Source organism: Gadus morhua, chromosome 1, assembly GCF_902167405.1.
Source record: "Gadus morhua chromosome 1, gadMor3.0, whole genome shotgun sequence".
In the NCBI taxonomy this organism is placed as follows: domain Eukaryota; kingdom Metazoa; phylum Chordata; class Actinopteri; order Gadiformes; family Gadidae; genus Gadus; species Gadus morhua.
In genome coordinates, this window is record NC_044048.1 from 11,813,793 (window position 1) to 11,835,467 (window position 21,675).

Consider the following 21,675-nt stretch of genomic DNA (forward strand, 5'->3'; position numbering starts at 1 on the left):
CCTTTTCAGCCAACACATGAAGTGCATTTCCTACAAATGACATGTGCATTTTATGTTTTGGTCTGTTTTGGTTATTGGAATTGTTTTTAGCCTGAGGGGGCATGGTTCTTAGGTGATGCCGGTTATTGGTCTGTGAGAACTGTGTGTGCTTGATGGCTGTTTAAAGCAGTCTCAAATGGCCCCAGTCAGACTAATTAGACTCTGGGGCTGGATGAGGCTGCCTACCTTGGGAGCGTTGGGGCACATAGTGCAATGCACACAGGGGGAAACAGCCATCACCACACACACACTCAGGGAGAGCTCTGACATGCTGGGAATTAACCCCTGCTCTGCCTGCAAATTTCCCGCGACTCTGAAATAAACCGGTTTTCAACCACTACCTGTGGCAAGGTGTCAGAGGAACCCAGTAAGGCCTAGGTGGTGTGTGGCAGCCAGCCAAATGGCGTGTGGCAGGGGTCAACTGCTACAGTCTGGATTACAATTGATGTCACTACAGCAAGTCAAAGTGATGGTCCGGTCTGCTTAGCCTTAATATCTACAACTATGAGGTTGTATCTTATTGAGGATCTAGCTAGATGGAAAATAACTGCATGTTCAGAACCCAGCTGTGAGTCATTAAATTGCGCAATGTTTTCCAATCACGCGAAATGTGCTGGATTACACAATTATGGTTTACAGTAAGAATGAATCGCAGTCACTAACTTTACGATCCTGTGTAAAGCTAATCATCGGAGAGGACTGTTCATTCACACTGTCACAACAGACAGACTACAACAAGGCTTTCTCTGCTTTTTTCTTTAATAGGGGGAACTCATGTTTTAGTGAAATTAGTAGGACACTTAGACAATTATTTTCCATACGTTTTAACAATTGAACAACATTTCCTTCTGTTTACAAAATAACTCTGCACAAATATTTACAGGGATAAATTCAGTTTCCCAAAGAATTCTTTTAACCTTTTACATGAACGTGTGTCTAGAGAATCAACCTTTCCTAAGTGTGTCATATGGGATGTAATCCAATATTCAAACAAATCATGTTATGAATAAAGTGTCAATGAAAATCCTATCTGGTTTTCAGGTCTAGTTAAATATTACTCCCATCGACCATAAAGTACCAGGGATGAGCTCTGCTATCATTTGAATTGTGTAAGATCAATAGATATCCATAACCCAATAAAAACAAGCCATTAAACTGGGCATTGTTATCAGCAACGAGCATGGTTAAAGTCGTTCCAAACACCCATAGTCACTGATCTGCTTCATAAACGGCATGGAAGATAAACACTGTTTCTTTGTTGTAGCTGTCTCTGAAAGTCAGTGATGGATAATGGAATATCTACAATCAAAAACAAAATAAAAATTTGACAGACATTCTTATCTGCATCTCCAAAGAAGTCAATCAGCCTTCTAGAGCTCTTGTTCATTCCTGTGAGACAAAATGACTATCATGTCTAGAGTATGCCAGTTATCAATTCTCAGGACATTCGCATTGGATCCCCTGAATGGGCTTGAATATTTAACCCATTAAGTTTAGAGAGACAGCAGATATGAGATCATTGAGAATTATTAGAATTTGTTTAAGACCAAACCATAAAGTGTAGACCTGAAACATGAGGGAAGCATTTAAAGGGCCAAAAAGTCTAAGTTAACATCTTACGATATTAATTATTCAAATGTATTTTGGAGTGTTATCTCCCCACAACCTTGACCTTCATTAATCATTCACTAGGGGAAAGTAATCATGCATTGGATTATGGGTTATTAGATTTGCTTGGTGCATGTTGTGTTAACGCAAGCTAAATATTAAACTAGGTAAAGATTTAGTAAGGTCAGTATCACATAGATTCAACACTGGAGGTCCAATGACAAAAAATCTAAAAACAAAAAGGAAAGCATGATTCATATATCTCCCTAGATGTCCTAAATAAACGGTCATTGAATAACACTTAATGTTCTCTTATAACCGACAATCATTTGACTTACTCCTAAGATATACTGAGAACCACGTGAGAGCTCTTCAGGTCACAGCTAGGCAGATGGCTTGGATCTCAGTGTGGAGGAAGCTGACGAGTACACAGATCCGAGCAAAAGTGTGTGTGTGTCTATGGGTGTGTGTGTGTGTGTGTGTGTGTGTTCTCTCCGGTCCTCAGGTCCTGCAGAGCATGGCGACGGTGACGGCGGTCAGAGCCACAGCGGCGGCCGATCCCAAAACCATCCAGGGCTTCTGCAACAGGTGGCAACGCACAAACAAACAGACCGTCATCCACTTCATTATACCATAGTGCTCATCAGTGAATTGGCCCAGGGCGGCGCCAGAGGGACCACTCTGTTGTAACCCAATGCGGTAGACAGGAAGGTTAAAATAGCTATTCTAAATGCACAGTTTGAAGCCCATCCAAGCTTAAGCCCATTGGGAAGAAAACCCAAAACACAGCAGCTGTTAGATAGCAGCCATCCCACAACGAGACACGACAAGCAGATGTCAGATGTTGAAAACTGCATGATAAGAAAGGTTAGATTTCTCAGAGCAAGGGCGGTTTCTGGATTTTCTCCCCAGCAAGCTATTCAAATTGGGGAATGAAGGCAAGAGGGATTAAAGTCATGCGATGCTCTACTAAGAGGTGGAGATGGATGAGGGATGTCGGCCCCGACAGGAAAGGTGTAGTGTGTACCTTTCTACCACAATGCGCTGAAGCACCACAACAGCCAAGCCAGGATAAGGCAGATGAGTGTGGCTTGAAGGGGCAGCACTAGATCGCTCTAAAGGAGGGAAGGGATATTACAGTGATCAACTGTAGAGGGATACGGTGAAACTTTAACAGCATGGACAGCGTATTAATGATCCATTAGGCTTGACCTCTGTTTTTTCTAGTTGGTTTCATGCACAAGGACATGAGTGATAATCAGTGTCCAGGACTACAACAAGGAACCGTTTTAGAACAGGGAATAAATGCAGTCTGTGCAGGCGTGCTGGAATACATTTTCATTGAATGAGAATCTGACCAGAAGATTGACATTTATTCACATCAGTGTTCAGCACCAATGTGATTTCAATGCAATGTTTCAGACAAAGCAAAGGTCTACGAATTCAAGAACTGTCAAAAATGGTTGCTTCCGATGTCAGCAACGGCTCTTTTGCCTCATATGGTTCCAAACTCCAACCTCGATAATGAAACAAAGTAGTAATCAAAGTCATTGTTAAAATTTAAAAAGTCGCCTTTAAAGTTGTTTAAAGTCTCAAAGTGTAACATTTGAACAATGTCGTAGCTTAAAATGACCTGGACATATCGGTAGTAAATGCCGATCAATAGTGATTTCAATAATGTTATAGATAAAAGAACAGCCAGCTGCGACCAACAGTTGCACAGCCAGCAAGAGTGGGCAGAATAGTGTTATCAATCGTTTTCTTCTCAACGTGTCCCACCTGCTAGAGCTCAATCTTACACATTGCAACTTTAACTGCTTTCACCTTGGATCCTTTCTCCTGCAGAAGCTTCATCTCTGCATGGCTTGCCTGCAGCTCATCTGTGATCGACTGCTTCTCCTGCTCGGCTTTCTCGTACTTCTCCTTTAGATCCGATAGCTCTGTTTTACAATCCTCGTTCTGCGTGAGGGCACATCAGACAAGGGTATAGCAGAGTTTCAAAGATGACACAACAACACTGCATGCCTCACCTAAAACCCGACGACATGCTATGACTAGGCAACCTCTTTCTGCAGGTCCTGGGTGAGGCCCCGGGCCTCCCCCAGTTGGCCCTGGAGCTTGGCATTGTCCTGCTGGTGCTGGAGCTGCAGGTCCCCCAGCCGCTGCCCCAGGTCCTCCTGGGATCTCTCCAGGGACTTCAGGCTCTCGCTGAGCACAACGTTCTGGCCTTGAGAGCTAAAAGAAGGACACACAAAGCCCAGATGCTGAGGATATTGCATAATTACAGCCACAACAAATAAAGGGAAGTGGAAGCTGAATGAATGAGAGAGGGAAGCAGGGGGCGGGAAGCATGGATGTGGGTGTGTGCGTGTAGCGCAAAGCAGGGCAGGGACAGGGCCGGGCAGGCAAGGGGTTTCCCAGGCCCACTCACCAGGTGAGATCCATCTCCATCTGCTGCTGTTTCTCCAGCAGCGCGTCTCTCTCAGCACAACGGGCCGCATTCTCGCTCTGCGCACTCAGCTTCTCCTTCTGCTGGCTTCCCAGCAGCTGTTCCATCTGGGCCCGGAGAGCGGCGCTTTCACCCTGCAGATGGCCCCGCTCGGCCTGGTGCTTGTTGACCAGGTCCTGCTTCTCAGAGCGCAGCGCGGCACACTCCTTCTGGAGAGAGCTGTGCTCCTTCTGCATGGACTGCAGCTCAGCCGCTGTGGGGGACAGGACACGGGGTGTCATCGACGATGTCCGTGTGTAGACCCCGACGTCCATCCAACACGACGACTTTGTTTCCGTGACCTTCTTCATTAGAGATTTTGAGAGTTGAATCGATGCCCTTTATCTCTGATTGCGGAGATTGTGCATCGATGAGGTTAGTCAATCGAGGTTGTCATGAGTCAACTCATGACAAAAATTATGTTTGGGAGTATTCATGAATTGTGGAAAGTGCAACATTTTGATTAGAAATGGTGACCGTTGGCTACTTATTAATTTCCATCAATAATTGTATTTAGTTTCATTTGAATGACCAGAAAGCTAAGTACGTCATCATTGCATTACCTTGTATTTCTGCGGTTTTCTGCCACTGCAGGCTCTGCTGCTGGAGGTCTCCCTGCAGGCTGTCGATCTCGCGCTCATACTTTCCGGCCGTCAGGCGCCACTTGTCCAGGTCCTGGGTGACCGTGGCCAGGCTGCTCCGGGCAGCCGCGGTCTCCCGGTCCCGCTGGGCGGCGGCTGCCTCCAGGGCCTGCTGGAGGGATCTCACCTCCTCCCGCGCAGCCTGCTGGTCACCATGGCTCCTGGAGTGGTCCTCATCCCTCTGTGCCTTCAAGACAGACACCTCGCTCTGGAGCTGCTGCAGTTGGCCTGTCCAAATAGTGCATGTGTTGGCTGCCATCCTAGCTTTTGATAGTCCGAGCCTCACTCACTGCAGGCTTCAATTCTCTCTACGGAAATCTTTATCTCCACAATCAGAGATAAAGGCATTGATTCAACGGTTTCCACACAGACGTCGATGAAAGAATCCAACACGTTAGAATTCAGGGTATCTAGTTTTAATTCTTGCTTTTAAGCATTCCATTTTGACTGGTAAAAGTTGAATTCCTACTAGTCATAATATTATTCTTACGAGTATAATTCTCATTCTGACTGATAAAAATGGAATTCTGCAAAGTAAGCCAAGATCAGTATCAGCTACAAAAGGGTTGCACGGTGTGCATATCTCATAACGCTTTCACAGCTTTGGCGAGTTGTTGTATATATCCTTTTCATATCATAGGATCACATAGAGGATTTCAGATAGGAAATAAAACATTCTGGTTCCATGCACAGACATGAAGCCCGAGGGCAGACATCGGGGGCTCACCTTTCAGAAGTTTGATTTGACCTGCTGATTCATCTGCTTGATGGCTACTGTCTTTTCTCTCTTCATCCAAGAGCCCTGTGAAAGCATTAGGTTAATGAGTCGGCTGCAAATTCTTATAAACCCGTTCTGTATGAGTAGTATTACATTTTTCAGAATTCAATGTATTCCTATACCTTTCAACTGAATGCATTTTAGTTTTTCAGTATTGGCTGACTCCTGGGCTTCTTGGAGTTGCTCATTCAAATGCTGGATTAATTTCTCTGAGTCACCTAAAGACGCCATATTAGTCCGCTTCAGCTCATCTGAGGAATACAAGGAGGGCAACCATTTTCAGTAACAGACCAAGAACCAGAAAGGATTTTTGGATGAACCATTCTGTTGCAAAGTAAATGCATAGGTTAACAGTTGTTGATGTGAATACCAGTGCCGACTGTTAGCAATGACAGCTGGTTGGAAAGTTATCATTAAAATAGAAACATGACCACCACAATGTTTTAGCTTGTTAACTTCAGCCTCAGGTATTAAATTTAGCCAGAGCTAAACTGATGGATAATTTCCCAAGACACACAAATCGGCCTATTACATAAAATAATTGCTCCATCCAGAAATAGAATACATCCAGAATTTTCTAATATTATGTCAGACTGCCATATCCCATTAAGTGATCCATCTTAAATCGATGGAATGTTTGTGTTGAGCATTTATCGGTAGCTTTAACAACGTACTAAAGAAACAAACGAGCCCATGTTGTCAAGGATATGTTTTGTTTTCCTAGACGTGGGAACAAGCTTGTAATGCTTTTGGATTTTGGAAACCCTGGTTAACACCATGATCCCCTAATCTACCAGGGCTCCCAAAAGAGATGACCTCATCACAAACACAGCCTTTGGCAGGAGCACAGCAAGAGCCAGAATGGGTCAAGCTTGTGCACCATAAATGGACACATTAGGGGGGCCCTGACATGACTAGGAAATGCCATATTGATGCAATCACAGTTTCCTGAACAAGTTCGATAGAAAAACAAATAAATAGAGATTGAGATATAGATATTCAGCTCCCACACACAAACACACACACACACACACACACACACACACACACACACACACACACACACACACACACACACACACACACACACACACACACACACACACACACACACACACACACACACACACACACGTAAACAAAACTCAAGCACACAAACAATTACACATGCACACCCAATCAATAATTTTGCAAAGTGATGCGACCAGATGAGAGAATGGTGATGATTAACATGTCTGAAATGACAGGGTGAAGAGGGACTGATGGAGCCTGGTAGAGCCAACTGGCTTAAGCACATGACTAGCCTTGTGTGTCCCCTCACTGAGAACTGGGGGGGGGGGGGGTAGGATGCTATTCTCTGCCCCCGGGCTTTGCTATCTCTGCTGTAGTGTGTGTGTGTGTGTGTGTGTGTGTGTGTGTGTGTGTGTGTGTGTGTGTGTGTGTGTGTGTGTGTGTGTGTGTGTGTGTGTGTGTGTGTGTGTGTGTGTGTGTGTGTGTGTGTGTGGCTGCACATGCTAACAAGCCTGCCTGCATCTCCTTGGCTGAGTGAGCATGAGAATGTTAGTGGGTGAGAGAGTGTCTCACTTTGTGCCATGTGTAGCGGATAAAGGAATGCCTGTGTTGTTGTTGGGTTGCAAATGTGGCAGCCATCCTCTGCGTTGTCACATCAAAGACTGTGTGTTTTCATGAGGAACCAGAAAGATTTCCTCCAGACTAATGCTATGTTTAGTAAGGCACTGCCAACATGCGCACGTGCATGTGGTCCAGTCTATACCTGACCAAATGATGAAAAGGACACCCTTGATTAAAAATACCTTCCAGAACAGCTGGGTCATTGTGCGCAGCCTTAACACCATTCAAGTGCGCAGCTGATTCTTTTCACACCAAGTGATGAATGCTATAGCAGTGGTTATGGTTTAACAGCCCTTTACTCAACATTTGAACTATACAATCAATATAATTCAAACAGCTAATCGGAGATCGCTACGTCTCCAGTCATGTTGCAGTGAAGTAGAATTTAGTGTTTGTGCAAAGGAAAATCAAGCATATCATGGAGCGTCACTTAGCCCTTGGGGCACTAAGCTGTCGAGAAAGGCATGTCTGTATTTTGTATTCTGCAACCAGTATTAATGGCAAATCCTTCATCACAAAAAAAAGAATTCCCCAATGTGCCTTTCCAAATCAAGCCTCCTACACTATGTCATGAACACAATATAGCTCTTTCATGCATTAAAATGCAGTCTCCATCAATAAATAATTTCAGCCAATTGTCAAAGGCAGAGTGAAGGTAAACTAAGGACATGTTATCATACTTTCCTTTTAGAACAGAATGATGACATTCATATATGTTACACTCTAGAAATAAATCCTGACGTGATGAAATATGAGGGTCTAAATCCGTTTCCACCCCCAACTATCTCACAGAGTCATGACACTGCTAGACTTTCTCCTTTTGAGATTCAAGGTCAGCTATTTACGGGCTCCTTTGCTTACATCCAAACATCAGATCCAAACACAATCTCTCCACATCTGTCCTATTTAGATAATGCATTTAAGAAAGATTTACCTTGGATCAATGAGACGTTATTCAAAGGATCGGTCAGACCTTTCTCTTCCATTTTCTGCAAGGTAGGAATATTTTAGTGGATAGTATCCAAACACATTGTACATTTAAAAAGAAATCCCAACTACAAAAAGATTCTGAATTAGAAGGGGAAAGAAAAACTATTCCTACAGAAAGTGTTGACCAAATCACTGCCCTGAAAGCTGATTGGGAACATTCCCAGTAAATAATTTACAAATGGAATGAGCAGAAACTTAGAAGATATTACCTCAACTGTCTTGGTAGGAACTGTACGAGCTGGGGTGAGCAGCAGTCTCTGACATGAACAGCTCTCCTCTCACCATCAGATTTTTGTGATGTGAATTGGACTAGTCCATCTCTCAGGGGTGGCTAGGGGGCGACAGGGGGTCACCAGCATCAACATTGACACTATCCCAGCCATCCAAAGTGTTTTATTAATAGAATCCAAATAAAAACAATTTACTTGTGCAAGTTTGAAACACCGGTACCCTATAGATGAATAAACCGTGACTCAGGATGAGAGACTGGTGCACTTGCTCCGATAAACAATCCCCCTGGTTTGGGCTCTGCTCTCCGCCTCTCAGCACTAGGTCACGAATCCGAGCAGGGCATCCCGGAAGCTGCAGCTGCGCTTGGAAACAGAGAACGTTTGTTGGTTTAATTGCACTGTCCCGCTGCATGTTGGTGCTGATGTAAAACTCTGGCCGACACACAATGGGGCCTACCATTGTATCAAATGTCTCTCTTTCTTTCTCTCTCTTGCCTCCTACTGACACACCTACCCCCCCCACCCCCCCCGCCCCCCACCCCCGCTCGTATTTCCATGTAGGTCATCCGATTGTCCCTTTAAATTAATCAGCATTGGCCTCTACGTTCTATAAATACTCCATTCCAAACAGTCTTTGTGCACAACGCATTTCCAGAAGGTTTTGAGTGCCAGCACTACACTTAATATAAATTTACAATAAACAGGATTCCCAGACCAAGGAAGTAATGGGCCTGCTATTGTAGGTTGTATATGTGATCATGTTGAAGACATATGGTTGTTCTATAAACAATATGGATCATGTCAACAGGTGACAAGTGTAGTACTTCTCTCACACACACTAGTGATTGCGAAAAACAAACAAAGGCACCACATACAAATACCTGCAAATAAAACTCACCAAAACACTTCGTACAAATACCTGCACATAAAACCACAAAACACCACATTCAAATACCTGCACATAAAACCGCCCACATAAGCACCTTGACACACAAATTAAAAGACAGAAGAACTGATTTAGACTTTCATCATCCAGGCCTCGTAGACGCCATGAGCTTTGGTTATTGCATAATAAAAAAATGCTGCAGAGCCTGTAGGCCTACTGCATCGTTGCAGGCCAAATTTAAAGTAGTATTGTAGAGTTTCAACACAGCAAACCCAACCCTCCCTGTCGAAGGCCTCCCCAAAGCCAGCCCACGCTGGGGCCTAAGTAAATGTTCAAACAAAAGAGACTTGGACCAGATCTTTCAGTTGGTTACCAATAGACTGAAGGAAAATGTACAATCACATTTGTCACAGTTCATCTGTGAAATCAGAGATTTGGCAGAGACCCCAACCTGATATATACGATATATACGTATAAACGCTTGAAAACGTCTCAGTGGTCTGGGCCTATTAACGCAATCAACAGCAATTGACTACTATCCTACTTTATTTTTCTTGACTTTGAGCTTATATTATATTATCTTTTAGCCGCATCAGCGCAAAACAAGATCAGCCTAGACCGGGCTTTAGTTGACAAAAAAATAAGAGAATAAAAGAAGGACATATGCCTCCACAGGTTTCAACCCGAAAACGTGCGTGACTCACCGGTAAAGTGGGAGTTGCCCTGAGCCCAGTGTCGTGTCGTCACTTAGCGGGCTTGTTTACCAAAGTGATGGTTTGGACGAGAGGTGCTGCTGGCGCTGCTGGAAACAGTTCCTGAAGTTTGTGGTGGCAAGTTTTTCCATGTTTGGGTCTCTAAATGCCGAGACTTTAAGTTATTAGGTATAGTTTAGCGTTGTTGCTCTTGATATCTCTATTCAATGACTTCCTCTATCTTATCATGGATTTGGAGCGAAAGATTTTGGCTGCCCGAAAATGTAACATGGGCGGATCTAGAGCATCCACCTCCAGGGGTGGAATATCCCCGAATAGGCCAAATTGTGTATGCCATACCCTTGGCATTTGGCGTGCTTTTTCTACGGCTACTTTTTGAAAGGTAAGACTTATTTTCCAATGTTCAACTGTGAGCTCGCAGTGTCTTTGCAACGTCTGCGCTACCGCGTCCCCAACTTGTTGGTTAAATGCTCCCGTGACTTTTGGTCATATGGGGCTGGGGGGAAGAAAGAACCTTTTAAATATTCAAACGTGTATCGTTTACAGAAGGGATAGTTAATTAAAATGAACCATCGATTCAATCTACCCTAAGTAAAAGAGCGAGACACATTTTGGCGGTGTTTCCGTAAGGGACCTGGTAGAAAAGTAGACTGATTTTAACCAGTCAAAATAGACCTGTGGGTTTTATTATCATAGCGTTGCAAGCCTCACAAAGATCCCACAATGACTCACTGGTTCTTTCTACCTTTTTATTATTGTGGTTTCATACCACTGGCCATGAATGGACATTCCTCCTTTTCTTTTGCCACGTTTTTATACGTAGGCCTACCAGCTTACCGTTTCAGTAACCACCAAATACACATTCCTGTAGCTTTTCAAATGGCTGACATACATTTCTATCTTGTATCATAGGAAAAGATACAGTCAGTTTGATAATTGCACAATAGTTTTACCAGCATTGTCAAAGGTGTTTGCCTAAAACTAAGATCATGCTGTGCATGGGCTAATGGTTAAATTAGCAAATTCCCCTGTCTCCAGTGCTTGGACATTGGTCAACTCAAGAAGACAGATCCCCTATCAGTTCTCTTGTTAGACTATGGCCAACCACAAGCCTTCCCCTCACATGACTTATTCATCACTTTGTTTAGATGAGGTGCCACATTCTTTAGGATTCTCCTCTACTTTCGATGACTGTTTCCTCTCACTCTCTGCCCCCCCCCCCCCGTCTGTCAGTAGCTAATGCATTCCACAAATAATTATTGTGGGCAAACTGTGAAAGCTGAGCACTGAGTGTCGAACACACAGGAGTTCCACTCAGCCCGTCCAATCCAATAAAGAAGTATTCAATGAACTCAAGTGTGCCGATTTCCCTCCCTCCATTTTTGAATGTATTTTGTATAATCCTGTGTGTGTGTGTGTGTGTGTGTGTGTGTGTGTGTGTGTGTGTGTGTGTGTGTGTGTGTGTGTGTGTGTGTGTGTGTGTGTGTGTGTGTGTGTGCGCATGTCTGTGTGTGTGTGTGTGTTTAGGCTTGTCGCCAAGCCCTGTGCCCAGATACTTCATATTCAGGCTGATGTGAGTCGTCCACCTCAGAGCAATGCTGTCTTGGAGAAGGTGTATGGATCCAGAACGGTACATAACGCCTTGTGTATAGATACGCTGGTTTCCTTCATATCTGTAAAAACAAACAAACCACTGATGTGTCGTGATATCCAAACATATATCCCCACACAGTAATGTAAAGCGCTATTCATTGAGTGGACTGTTGATGTCTGTTTTTACACTTAACTGCTCAGTCTCCCGACGAGAAGCAACTGGCTGGACTCTCTAAGCAACTGGACTGGGATGTGCGGAAGATTCAGAGGTGGTTTCGCCTCAGGCGTAACCAGGATAAACCAAGCTTGCTCAAAAAGTTCTCTGAAAGCATGTAGGTTCACAGTTTGGATGCACCACACAGCAAACAAGTTTCAGTTTTTTTGTGTCAGGTGGATTTTAAACATTGTCATTCTATTGTTCTCCTTTACTTTAGGTGGAGGTTTACGTTCTATCTTGGCATATTCATCTATGCAATTCGCTATTTATGGGTGGTAAGTTGTCCAGGCTGCGACAAAGTCACCTCAAGGTGTTGTAGCATTAGTGAAACATTTCATGGGTATAATGATGTATGCTGTGTCTGGTTTCCCCCAGTCTCCTTGGATGTGGAATACCAAAGAATGCTGGTACAACTACCCATTTCAGGTAATAATTACTTAAACAGCAGCTCAAATGCTAGGTCCAGACACTCTTATAGTAAGAAAACCTTACATTACTTAAGAAGGTTGCTTTTAAGGGGAAGTGAACCCCAAATCCATTATTTTTGCATGGTATTATTTCTTATATGATATACAACATGGTATTCTCAGCCATGCCACATCGATTTCAATCCGCCGGAGTACTTGGGGTGACAAACTCTGCGAGTGCATACTCTTGTTCTTGTTCTTCATAGTTGTTAATTTGTCTATTTCTGGAATGAGTGCACTTATGGCTAATACAGCGGTGGCCTGTCTTTTTCTTATTATCAGGATGGTCTCCAGGCTATAAAAACCTAATGTTAAAGTTATTTGTAATATATTTGTATCAAACACAAAGAACTGTATGTACTAGCTGTAACAAAAGTATCACACAGTTTCTGTGGCCCATAACCCTGCGGATAACACGTCCCCCCCCACACTTCCGATGAAATTCAGCCTAAAGATAATTCCTTAAAGTTACATAGGGGTGGAATCTGAATTGATAGACAGGGTTCACTTGCTCTTTGACGGTATTTTTGTACTTTATTTTCCTTCATAGCCTGTAAGCCCTGGCCAGTACAACTACTATCTAGCTGAGTTGGCCTTCTACTGGTCCCTCATGCTCACCCAGTTTACAGACGTCAAGCGCAAGGTAAGCCAACCATTACTAACATCTGTCAATCGTCTCGCTCACTGTCAAATTCTACTGGAGTCGTTGTCTTGGTGTGGCACACATACAACTGGCTTTTCCTGAAACGCCTATGTAGCCGACCCTGTTAGCCTTCTTTGTCTCTAAATTCAAATGCAAAAGTTGTGTGTCATGCAAATGCAATGCCTGTGAGAGGAGGCTGTTGTGTTGCATAAAATAACAGCCATACAGATACTTGTTGAACCAGGCTCCCCATGCACCTTTACCCCGATACTCATGCTCCAAGGCGTGCTTTCAATCAGTCGAGGCAATATATAACCAGTAAAGCAAGTCAAAACATGGTTAACAAGTGACACACATGTCCCAACCACTGTCATTTATTGTACACTTTTGATGCGTTTTTGTTTTTTTGCTTTAACCTCTGTCAGGATTTCAACATTATGCTGGTCCACCATTTCGCCACCATCTCTCTCATCACGTTCTCCTACGCTAACAACATGCTGCGGATGGGAACCTTGGTCATGTGTGTGCATGACGCCGCAGACATCTTCCTGGAGGTAAATTGCCAGGGCGATCTGTTGTTTATTTGTCATCAGACGTGGAGATAGCTGCATACTGCAGGGTAGGTGCACAAGACAAAACAAGTCACTCCCTTTTTTTTATGCAGGTCCTCAAACTTTTAAGTAGTTGGATTTCTGTGGTTCACTGGTTGGGCTGTGTTGGGTTGTAGTACTAATTGTATTCAATGGGAATTATCTGTGTGACACACCCTGTTAAACCGAAAAGTCTACTTCTTTTAGCTGAAGGGAGCATTGTACTTTCTCTTAGTTAATGTATAACCCTGTGCACGTTTACAGTTTAATAGTGAGCTAACCTATGCAGTTCCATGGTCAAGTAAGACGCTGACATGACAGCTTTATTTGCCATCCCATAATCCCTTTTCACCTAGCAGCCATCTCGGTTCTAGTGGCTAGCTGAAGCTACGTTTTAGAACCAATATGTGGCGAGGGGATTAAGGCCCATGGAGCATGGAGCAAGTAACAATTATAGCTGTACCGAGAATATACTCCTACCTGTTCTGTGAGAAAAAATGCAGGATTGATTTAATTAATACCCATCCATTATTAAGATATTTTTCCACAAAGAGACTGTTTGGCAATAACAGAGTTGAACAAGACATCATGGGGTGTTGCTCTGTGTAAAAGAGAATCATGTGTATTATAGTTACACTAGGACCCCATTAACACCTGGCATTGAAATGTGTTTATGTAGTGTGGGGTAAGATTACTGACAACATTTTGCTCTGTTAATGTAGGAAATATCAACTCCAGTTCTATATTAACTCCTAATGGTACTTTTTTTTCTTTCTTTCTACTAGGCTGCTAAACTTGCAAATTATGCCAAGTGTCAGAAGCTATGCGACACACTGTTCATCGTGTTCAGCCTAGTTTTCTTCATCACTCGCCTTGTCATCTATCCATTCTGGTGAGACTTTCAACATGTTTAATGTGATGTGTTCTTAAACAATGTACATTTCAGACTATTCCCGTCATTTTTTAAAACAAACACACAGTTTGATGGAGAACACCTTAGAAAGATTAACATCACCTACATGTTAACAATCATATTTGTTTTGGTGTAAAATCTTGTTGTTCGTCACTCATGTTTTTATTGGTTCAATGTTTTTACGGTGTGAGCCATGCATGTAAAAACAGTTTTCCCACAACATTTTTGAATAGTATAGAAATCTCCCATGAATTTTCGGCTCCCGAAACTGATCAACTGCGATTGTGTGTCTGGCTGGGCCGCTCCAGGGTGGTCCGCAGCGTTCTGATCGAGAGCTGGGAGATTGTGGGCCCCTACCAGTCGTGGTGGCTGCTGAACGGGTTGCTACTGGTGCTGCAGGTCCTCCACGTCATCTGGTTCTACCTCATCGCTCGCATCGCCATCAAGGCCTTATTCAAGGGAAAGGTAAACGTCTAGTCCGAGTCCCACGTCAAGTGTGCCCTTTATGTCATTCTGTCAGAAATAACTCATGTCATAGACCGAACCATTTATTGAATGAAATGGTAACACACTTTAGTTTGGCACTAAGGTTCCACTCTTTAAGGGGCTCCATGCTGAAGGATTTGAAACAATGACAAACAAATGTCAGATAAAACATACCAACATTGGACAAAGGGGAACCCTGTACAATCCACTCAGGCGGTACATCTTGTATCTCAACCTGATGCATAGGTTAACTACAACACAGAGCAGCAACAAAGCAGGAGGGGCAGAGGGGGGAGCTGGGGGGTCAAATCCAGGCCTGCACGCTTAACTTCAGAGTGTGTGTGAAATGCAAGGTCTTAAATTGACCGTCCATCGTGTACGTGTGTTTGATTGGTCCGTGTTAGCCATCAGCTGATAGGCGGCACATGAATGGAGAGTCCCGCCAGGAATAGATACGCCCATTTCTGTAAGTCCATTCTGAAGCAGCTCGTGGGGATAACACTGATGCATAATGTGGCTTCGCTTCCCAGGTTGCAAAGGACGACCGCAGTGACATTGAGAGCAGTTCGGAGGACGAAGCCGACACAAACTGCAGGAGTTCAAAGGACTCCAAGGACTCCAGCTCGAATGGCTGTTCCAGGACCTGAGCTAATATCTGTACAGGATATTACCAATGACATCCATCTCTGTTGTTATTTTAAAAAGATATGTGGCTTTAAAATCACTTCCGGCAGAGTTACGCTGACATCCACCTTGCGTCTGGAGTGAGGACTATTTATCACTGTGTGTCTTTTGTGTTTACGGCAGTCAGGTACTTACAGAATGACCTTAGACGATTTTATAAAGCAAGTTTATTTTCTGTTGTTTTGTATTAAGATTACAATTTCAGTGAAATATTTTATTCTGTGAAATGAAAGAGCTTTATCATTGAATAATATATTTGATGGTTGTAGAAGTATTGTTTTATATGCCTTAAAGAGAATGTTCAAAAATACCAAATTATGTCAAATTAAATTACATTAAACATGTTTTTAATGTAATTCACTATGCATTCCTTTCAGTATATTTAATATATTTATTAAATTGTTGAATAAAATGTCATAGTTGCCATTATTGCTTCGAGCCATCTTAAACCGATAGCAGTAAAATGTCCTTGAACCTTTAGTAATTTATTTTGCCACACTCGTCCATGATCTCGAAAACGTCTTCACTGAAGTCATTATACTTCAGGCTAAAAGGAAGATAAGGCAAAGAAAGGACAATAATTATAAAAACAAGGCAAAATTCCATAGACAATGTGACCGAATGCCTGTCTAGGAGCAACAGGTATTAATGTGTGTCTGTGGTTATGTGGAGGATCACTCACTTTACTTCCTGCAAGAAGGGGCTGTCCTGTACGACCTGGACAAGGGCTGTAATGGATGCATCGCTCAGCTTGTTGTTGGACAGGTCCAGGCTCTTCAGGGAGCGACTGGCCCTCAGGGATGCACACAGGTCCCCAGCGCAGACGTCCGTCAGCTGGGTCATTTCAATGCTAATGTGTAGATAATGGACATCAAATGGCATTTAGTCTCTGTACCGGGACACAGTGCATATAAATACAGTTAAAGCACAATTTTAGCTAGTTTCACGGTTCTTGGTGCACTTGGGACATTGAGCGAGACCCAGGAGTGAACCAGTCAAATTGTAGTCAAATTCATTCAAAGCAAGCGTTTCTGGGGCACACTTGAGACGTAATGAGAGCTGCTCAGTGATTTACTGACCTCAATTCCTCTAGGAGACAGCATGGATCTGCGATAGCCTTCCACAGGCTTTTCATCCCTTCGTCTCCTACGTCATTCAGAGCTAGAGACAGGGACTTGAGCTGGGAGCCCCCACTCGTCAGTAGGAGACCAAACTCGGTAAACACAACTTGTGTCAACTCACACCGCGTCAAACTGGAAGAAAAGCAAACGTTACAACAAGTCAATTCAGGTGACCCCTGTGTGCCGCGAGCAGGTTCCATTGTGTTCACTGACGTCTACAACTTGCCATTGTCTGAAGACCAGTGTTATCAAATGAAGTTGAGTGTACCTGAGTTTTTCCAGTGGGCAGCCGGGTTTTCGGAGAGCTTTGCAGAGCTGCAGCGCTCCTTCCGGTCCCAGCTCATTCACAGAGAGATCCAACTCTACCAAGGAGCAGTGGTCTGATCTCAAGGCCTGGGCCAAACGTTGACAGCACCTCCCTGTCAACTCTGTGGCACTGAGTCTGAAAAAAGATGGGACAGTAGTAATCACAATGCAAATTAGTCTACATCTCAGGGCACTGTTGTATTTGATGTAACATTCACAATATGAATTATGATTTTATTCATGCTGATACTTGGTTTCGGGGTCATTTACCCAGCAAATACAAAAGCAGTGATCATTTCAGTTTGGCCTTACGTGAGCCTCTGTAGGTTACAATGTGGGTGCTGTAGTGCTTGGGATAGATGCTCTGCTCCAACGTCACCAATTGTGTTTCCTGTCAGGTCCAGAATCCTGAGTTGTGATTGGCCGCAACACAAGGCTGTGGACAAAGCCTCCATGGATTGCGCTGTCACCTGACAGCTACGTAGCCTTATGAGTACCACAAAGAATCGACATTGAGATTAGTACCACAAAGATGCAACATTGAAATTAGTACCACAAAGATAAGACATTTCGATAAACTGAACCCAATTATGCGGACAGGACACGTGACGATATACAAATCATTTAATAGAATTTGATTACATTCACGCCTCACTCCTTCAGCTTTATGTCATGTTGAATATAGCCAACAGCCAAATATAAGTCATTACATATCAGGTCCATTTTTACATACTTAAGCTCTTGTAGTTTGCAGAAAGGGTTCTCCAGGGCTTGGCACAACTGCACGAGCCCCTGGTCACCGAGCTTGTTGAACATCAGGTCCAACACACTCAACTGGGAGGTGGAGGAGGTAAGCGCCAAGGACAGATCTCCACAGCAGGCCTCTGTCAGTCCGGATGCTAGAATGCTATATTAATATAGTTAATATAGTAGATATCATATTCACACCATGTCATTATCATATTATATCATTCAACATTCTCCCATCCCCAGCTAAGAGAAATTATGATTTGGGGAAAATCCTACTTTAATGTGTGCAACTTGCAAGCTCTGAGACCACTGCAGAGGACTTTGAGATTAGCGTCTCCAAGTTGGGTATGCGACAGATCAAGCTCCTTGGTTATTCCTTCCCTTAAGGCCTTGGCTATATGGGCAACAGAGGCTGCGCTCAGGGAGCTATTTGATAACCTGTAGAGACAGAGTGAGGGAGGGAGAGAGGGTGTAATTTGACCTGTGCTCCCCCACAAGGGTGGTTTGTCATGCAAGCACAGTGAACAACAAGTCTAAAAAATTCTGATATGCAAAGAAAGTACATCCAATAAATATAAAAAAAATATTTTCTGCATACTAGGTGACTTACGTTATCTTCTGAGACAGGCCCATTGCTGGGATCAGGGCATCTGTTCCCTCCTCCGTCAAATTATTTGCTAAATACAGATTCAAACACTCCATCCCTCCAAGGCACTTTACAACGTAATTCAAAGCAACACAGTCAACAAGGCCCAGGCCTCCATAGCTGATGCCGATTCGAGCAGACGGCGTGATGACTTCCTTCACCAACACATTGTTTTGACTCTGATGGAGCAGCCGGAAGACTGTCAGGTGTTTTTCTTTGTGGTAGCCTTCGACTGTTTTCTGAGAGCTGGTTTCAAGCCAACATTTAAAGTCCATCAGCTGCTCATCGTTAAACGCCCCCAGCAGAGACTCCAGTGGCCTCCGCTGACTGGGGTTCAAAAGCCCTGCCAGGTAGAGATGAAGATACCTCACATGGCCTTCATGCGTGTTCAACAGTTCAGTCGCGTCTTTCGCTATTGTCTTATCCAAAAAGAAAGACACAGCCAATAGCAACTCTTGCATCAGCTGGGAGTGAAACGACAAGATGCATTGATCTGATTCCATGTTACCGTCTACCCTTAGCAGGGAGTGAACCAGGACCGGAGCGTTTAGGAGCTGTTTCAGACCCAATGTTGCAATTCTGTGTTTGCAGCAGGTAGACTGTGGATTGATGCAGCAATGAGCAGCCAGTCTACCTAGGGCCAACACCACTTCTCTGGCCCGGACCTCATCCAGTGCAAGGGATGCGACTATTTGTGCCATTGCATTGACACATATCTCAGTTATTGTTTCAGGCATTCTCTCTCCAGCATCTAGCTGATTCTTATAAACTGAGCAAACAGTCCAACAAAAACGAGGAGAGGAACCAAAATCGTAAAAACTCAATGTCCTCTCCATGTTCTGCCAAGCAATGTTGGCCACATGTGGGTCAGGGAAGAACTTTCCAAAGTAGGCCTCTCGTTGGGGTTTTGAAAACCCCAACAGCTCCAACTTGAAGCCCTCCAGAAACTTCAGACTGTCTGTAGGCCTGGTGGCCACTAAAAAAGTAGCTCCTTTCAGAAGAGACCCGTGAAGTAGGCTGGCCAACAAAGTGGATATTGTGATTGGCATGCTGGGATCAGAGCAGAGAGTGTGTTCTGAGCGGTCCAAGGGATGTTTGTAGAGGTCCAACGTGTCAAACACAAACATTACATTCTCTGGCCTCTGCAGCACAAGAGCCATAGACTCTGGGTCGAACGGATGGCGATTCTGTTGTATCAATGTTTTCAGGGAATATTGGCTGTCACAACTCAGATCCTTCAAGTCATAAAGGAACACATGAGAGAACTTCTGGCAATGATCCCCTTTGGCCCAGTCTACAATAAACTTCTCTAAGGCAGTTGTTTTACCGGACCCTGCTGAGCCAACTAGTGCTATTGTTTTGATCTGATCGGACAGAACTGAGTCGACAACATGGCCAAGAGAGGTGAAGCTGGCTCTTATGTCTTCCTCAGCCCCAGTTATCAAAGGAGGTATGTATTGGTTGTCTATTACCACTTTGATTGCCAGCTGGCCGCTCAGAAGGGACGATGTGCCCTTATTGGACATAAGGTCATCCAACAAAGCTTCTTTGTCCATGGTTTCAAAACCTGTGATGAGAACATATAGATAAAATACTTATAAATAGAAAGACATTTCACTGCATCAATTAATTAATTCGTGGCTTGCTTCGTTAGGCCTACCTTATATTCCGTTAAGTATAACGCAGTTATTGAATGCTCTTGAAAATGCAGCCGATTAAGTGACGTGTAAACAATAGTTGACAAAGTGTCCCGAGACTTAAGAAAAGAAAGTCGGGTTACAGTCTTCCAACTACTTAGTTAACAAATCAACCTCCGGACACGGAATTAGGATTGATATCTGGTTAATTACAGGTTTAGAATTGATGCACACGTCTATAGTTCTCGGACGACATTTACTTGCATGTTAAAATACATACAACATAGAACACACAAAACAGATGTTTTAAGGCGGAAAAAAAGGCAAATGAAGTGCGCTCCTGCACAGCACACGTACATGGCGCGTCAACAGTCTGGCCCCGCCTTACAGCCACTTCCTACTTATAACCGCGTGACCATTATAGCTAAATAATCATCATGATGTAAATAATGATATTAATCATGATGATAACTTTTTAGATTTTTATAATCATTATGAGATATAATTATTTGTTTTTGTATTATTATTACGAAATCAAAGCGTTGCCTACCAGATCGACATGTAGGTAGAAGTGTTCAGACACTGCCACCAATAGGTAAACACTTGAACTTGTTTTGTATCTTTTTACTTGCACTCTGTTGTTCTCACAAATTGGTTTGACATTCTCCACATTTGTACAAACTAATAGTTTTATCCAGATTTCAAGGTTCAGGCTCAGTCTTTATTTGTGGACTGTTGGGTTGTGGAGGTTTTAACAATCTATATACATTATCCAAAGGTTGTGACCAGTTTAACAAGAACACATACCAAAGTCAACCAACATTTGTGACATTAGCTGGAGGCTAACCCTTTGTGTATTTAAAATGTAAAAAATCCCGGATGTGGTAGATGTTTTATTAAAATGTAGTTTGAGAGCTTGAGGCAAGGAACAATAAGCATCCCAAAATGGAATTACCAGACTATCGCTCTGCAGAACCTCTACCCCCACCTGGTACTCTCGCCATTGAGATTAAATTATCTCAACATAGAGTCCCATCTAACTCCATAATAAATGGTTCTAACTTGTAACCTTGGGCCATTTTGGCTAGAAACAGCAATGAGTTGTAATAGTCAATGTTCAAGTCATTGCCTCCTCAAACGGCTCCTATAGGGCGGGATGAGCTCTGGTTGTTTACAAATAATTATTTTATCTTGCTACACCTGAAAATGTATGTATAAATCCCAGACAGAAACAAACATGGCCTCCGACTTCTTCTTGGATTCCCTCTCCTTCTGTGTCAAATTCAACAAACACACATTGTTTCCACAAAACGGCCCTTAATTACTGGTTGGAATCATTCCCTATGTAGTTAGATAGGACTCACAATATAAAAGTAGTGCACCCAAGGTCCCAGTAAATGTACAGGAAGATGTTATCGCCTGCTGGGCATTGCTGCCTGTCGCCCCTCCTCCGGTGCCCATGGGTCAGTGCAGGGTCATCAGCCAGAAACCAACATTCACCAACGTTTCACTCCTTTAATTCTGGAACGCCTGCTGGTGGCGGAGCACTGACAGGGACGTCTCCCTGTCACCCCCTGCAGCTGATAGTTGTTCTCCCCTGCTGCTGTTGTCTGTGGT

General features: G+C 43.5%; 3 protein-coding genes across 5 annotated transcripts; 1 reads left to right on the forward strand and 2 right to left on the reverse strand.

The window, feature by feature from the left end:
- Window positions 1-776: 776 nt before the first annotated feature.
- On the reverse strand, window positions 777-10,101 carry slmapb (sarcolemma associated protein b). Of its 3 annotated transcripts, XM_030368643.1 has the most exons (12): window positions 9,997-10,101; window positions 8,602-8,764; window positions 8,386-8,507; window positions 8,121-8,175; window positions 5,677-5,805; window positions 5,504-5,578; window positions 4,699-5,004; window positions 4,079-4,349; window positions 3,711-3,882; window positions 3,472-3,606; window positions 2,675-2,762; window positions 777-2,226 (listed from the first exon to the last, which is right to left on the reverse strand). In XM_030368643.1, exons 4-11 carry the CDS (start codon window positions 8,170-8,172, stop codon window positions 2,679-2,681), a joined length of 1,224 nt encoding a protein of 407 aa, XP_030224503.1. In that variant the 5' UTR covers window positions 8,173-8,175; window positions 8,386-8,507; window positions 8,602-8,764; window positions 9,997-10,101; the 3' UTR covers window positions 777-2,226; window positions 2,675-2,678. The 3 variants fall into 3 exon arrangements, with proteins under 3 accessions (XP_030224503.1, XP_030224521.1, XP_030224512.1); XM_030368661.1 differs by lacking the exon at window positions 5,677-5,805; XM_030368652.1 differs by lacking the exon at window positions 2,675-2,762.
- On the forward strand, window positions 10,040-16,010 carry LOC115552527 (ceramide synthase 5). The gene is made up of 10 exons (XM_030368712.1): window positions 10,040-10,387; window positions 11,533-11,635; window positions 11,800-11,930; window positions 12,033-12,090; window positions 12,191-12,241; window positions 12,833-12,925; window positions 13,351-13,479; window positions 14,301-14,407; window positions 14,737-14,893; window positions 15,445-16,010. Exons 1-10 carry the CDS (start codon window positions 10,212-10,214, stop codon window positions 15,559-15,561), a joined length of 1,122 nt encoding a protein of 373 aa, XP_030224572.1. The 5' UTR covers window positions 10,040-10,211; the 3' UTR covers window positions 15,562-16,010.
- LOC115552354 (NACHT, LRR and PYD domains-containing protein 3) lies at window positions 15,749-20,436 on the reverse strand. Its single transcript, XM_030368395.1, has 9 exons — window positions 20,082-20,436; window positions 18,386-19,988; window positions 18,052-18,213; window positions 17,759-17,932; window positions 17,338-17,511; window positions 16,988-17,161; window positions 16,678-16,851; window positions 16,281-16,448; window positions 15,749-16,145 (listed from the first exon to the last, which is right to left on the reverse strand). Exons 2-9 carry the CDS (start codon window positions 19,975-19,977, stop codon window positions 16,076-16,078), a joined length of 2,688 nt encoding a protein of 895 aa, XP_030224255.1. The 5' UTR covers window positions 19,978-19,988; window positions 20,082-20,436; the 3' UTR covers window positions 15,749-16,075.
- Between the last annotated feature and the right edge of the window lie 1,239 nt (window positions 20,437-21,675).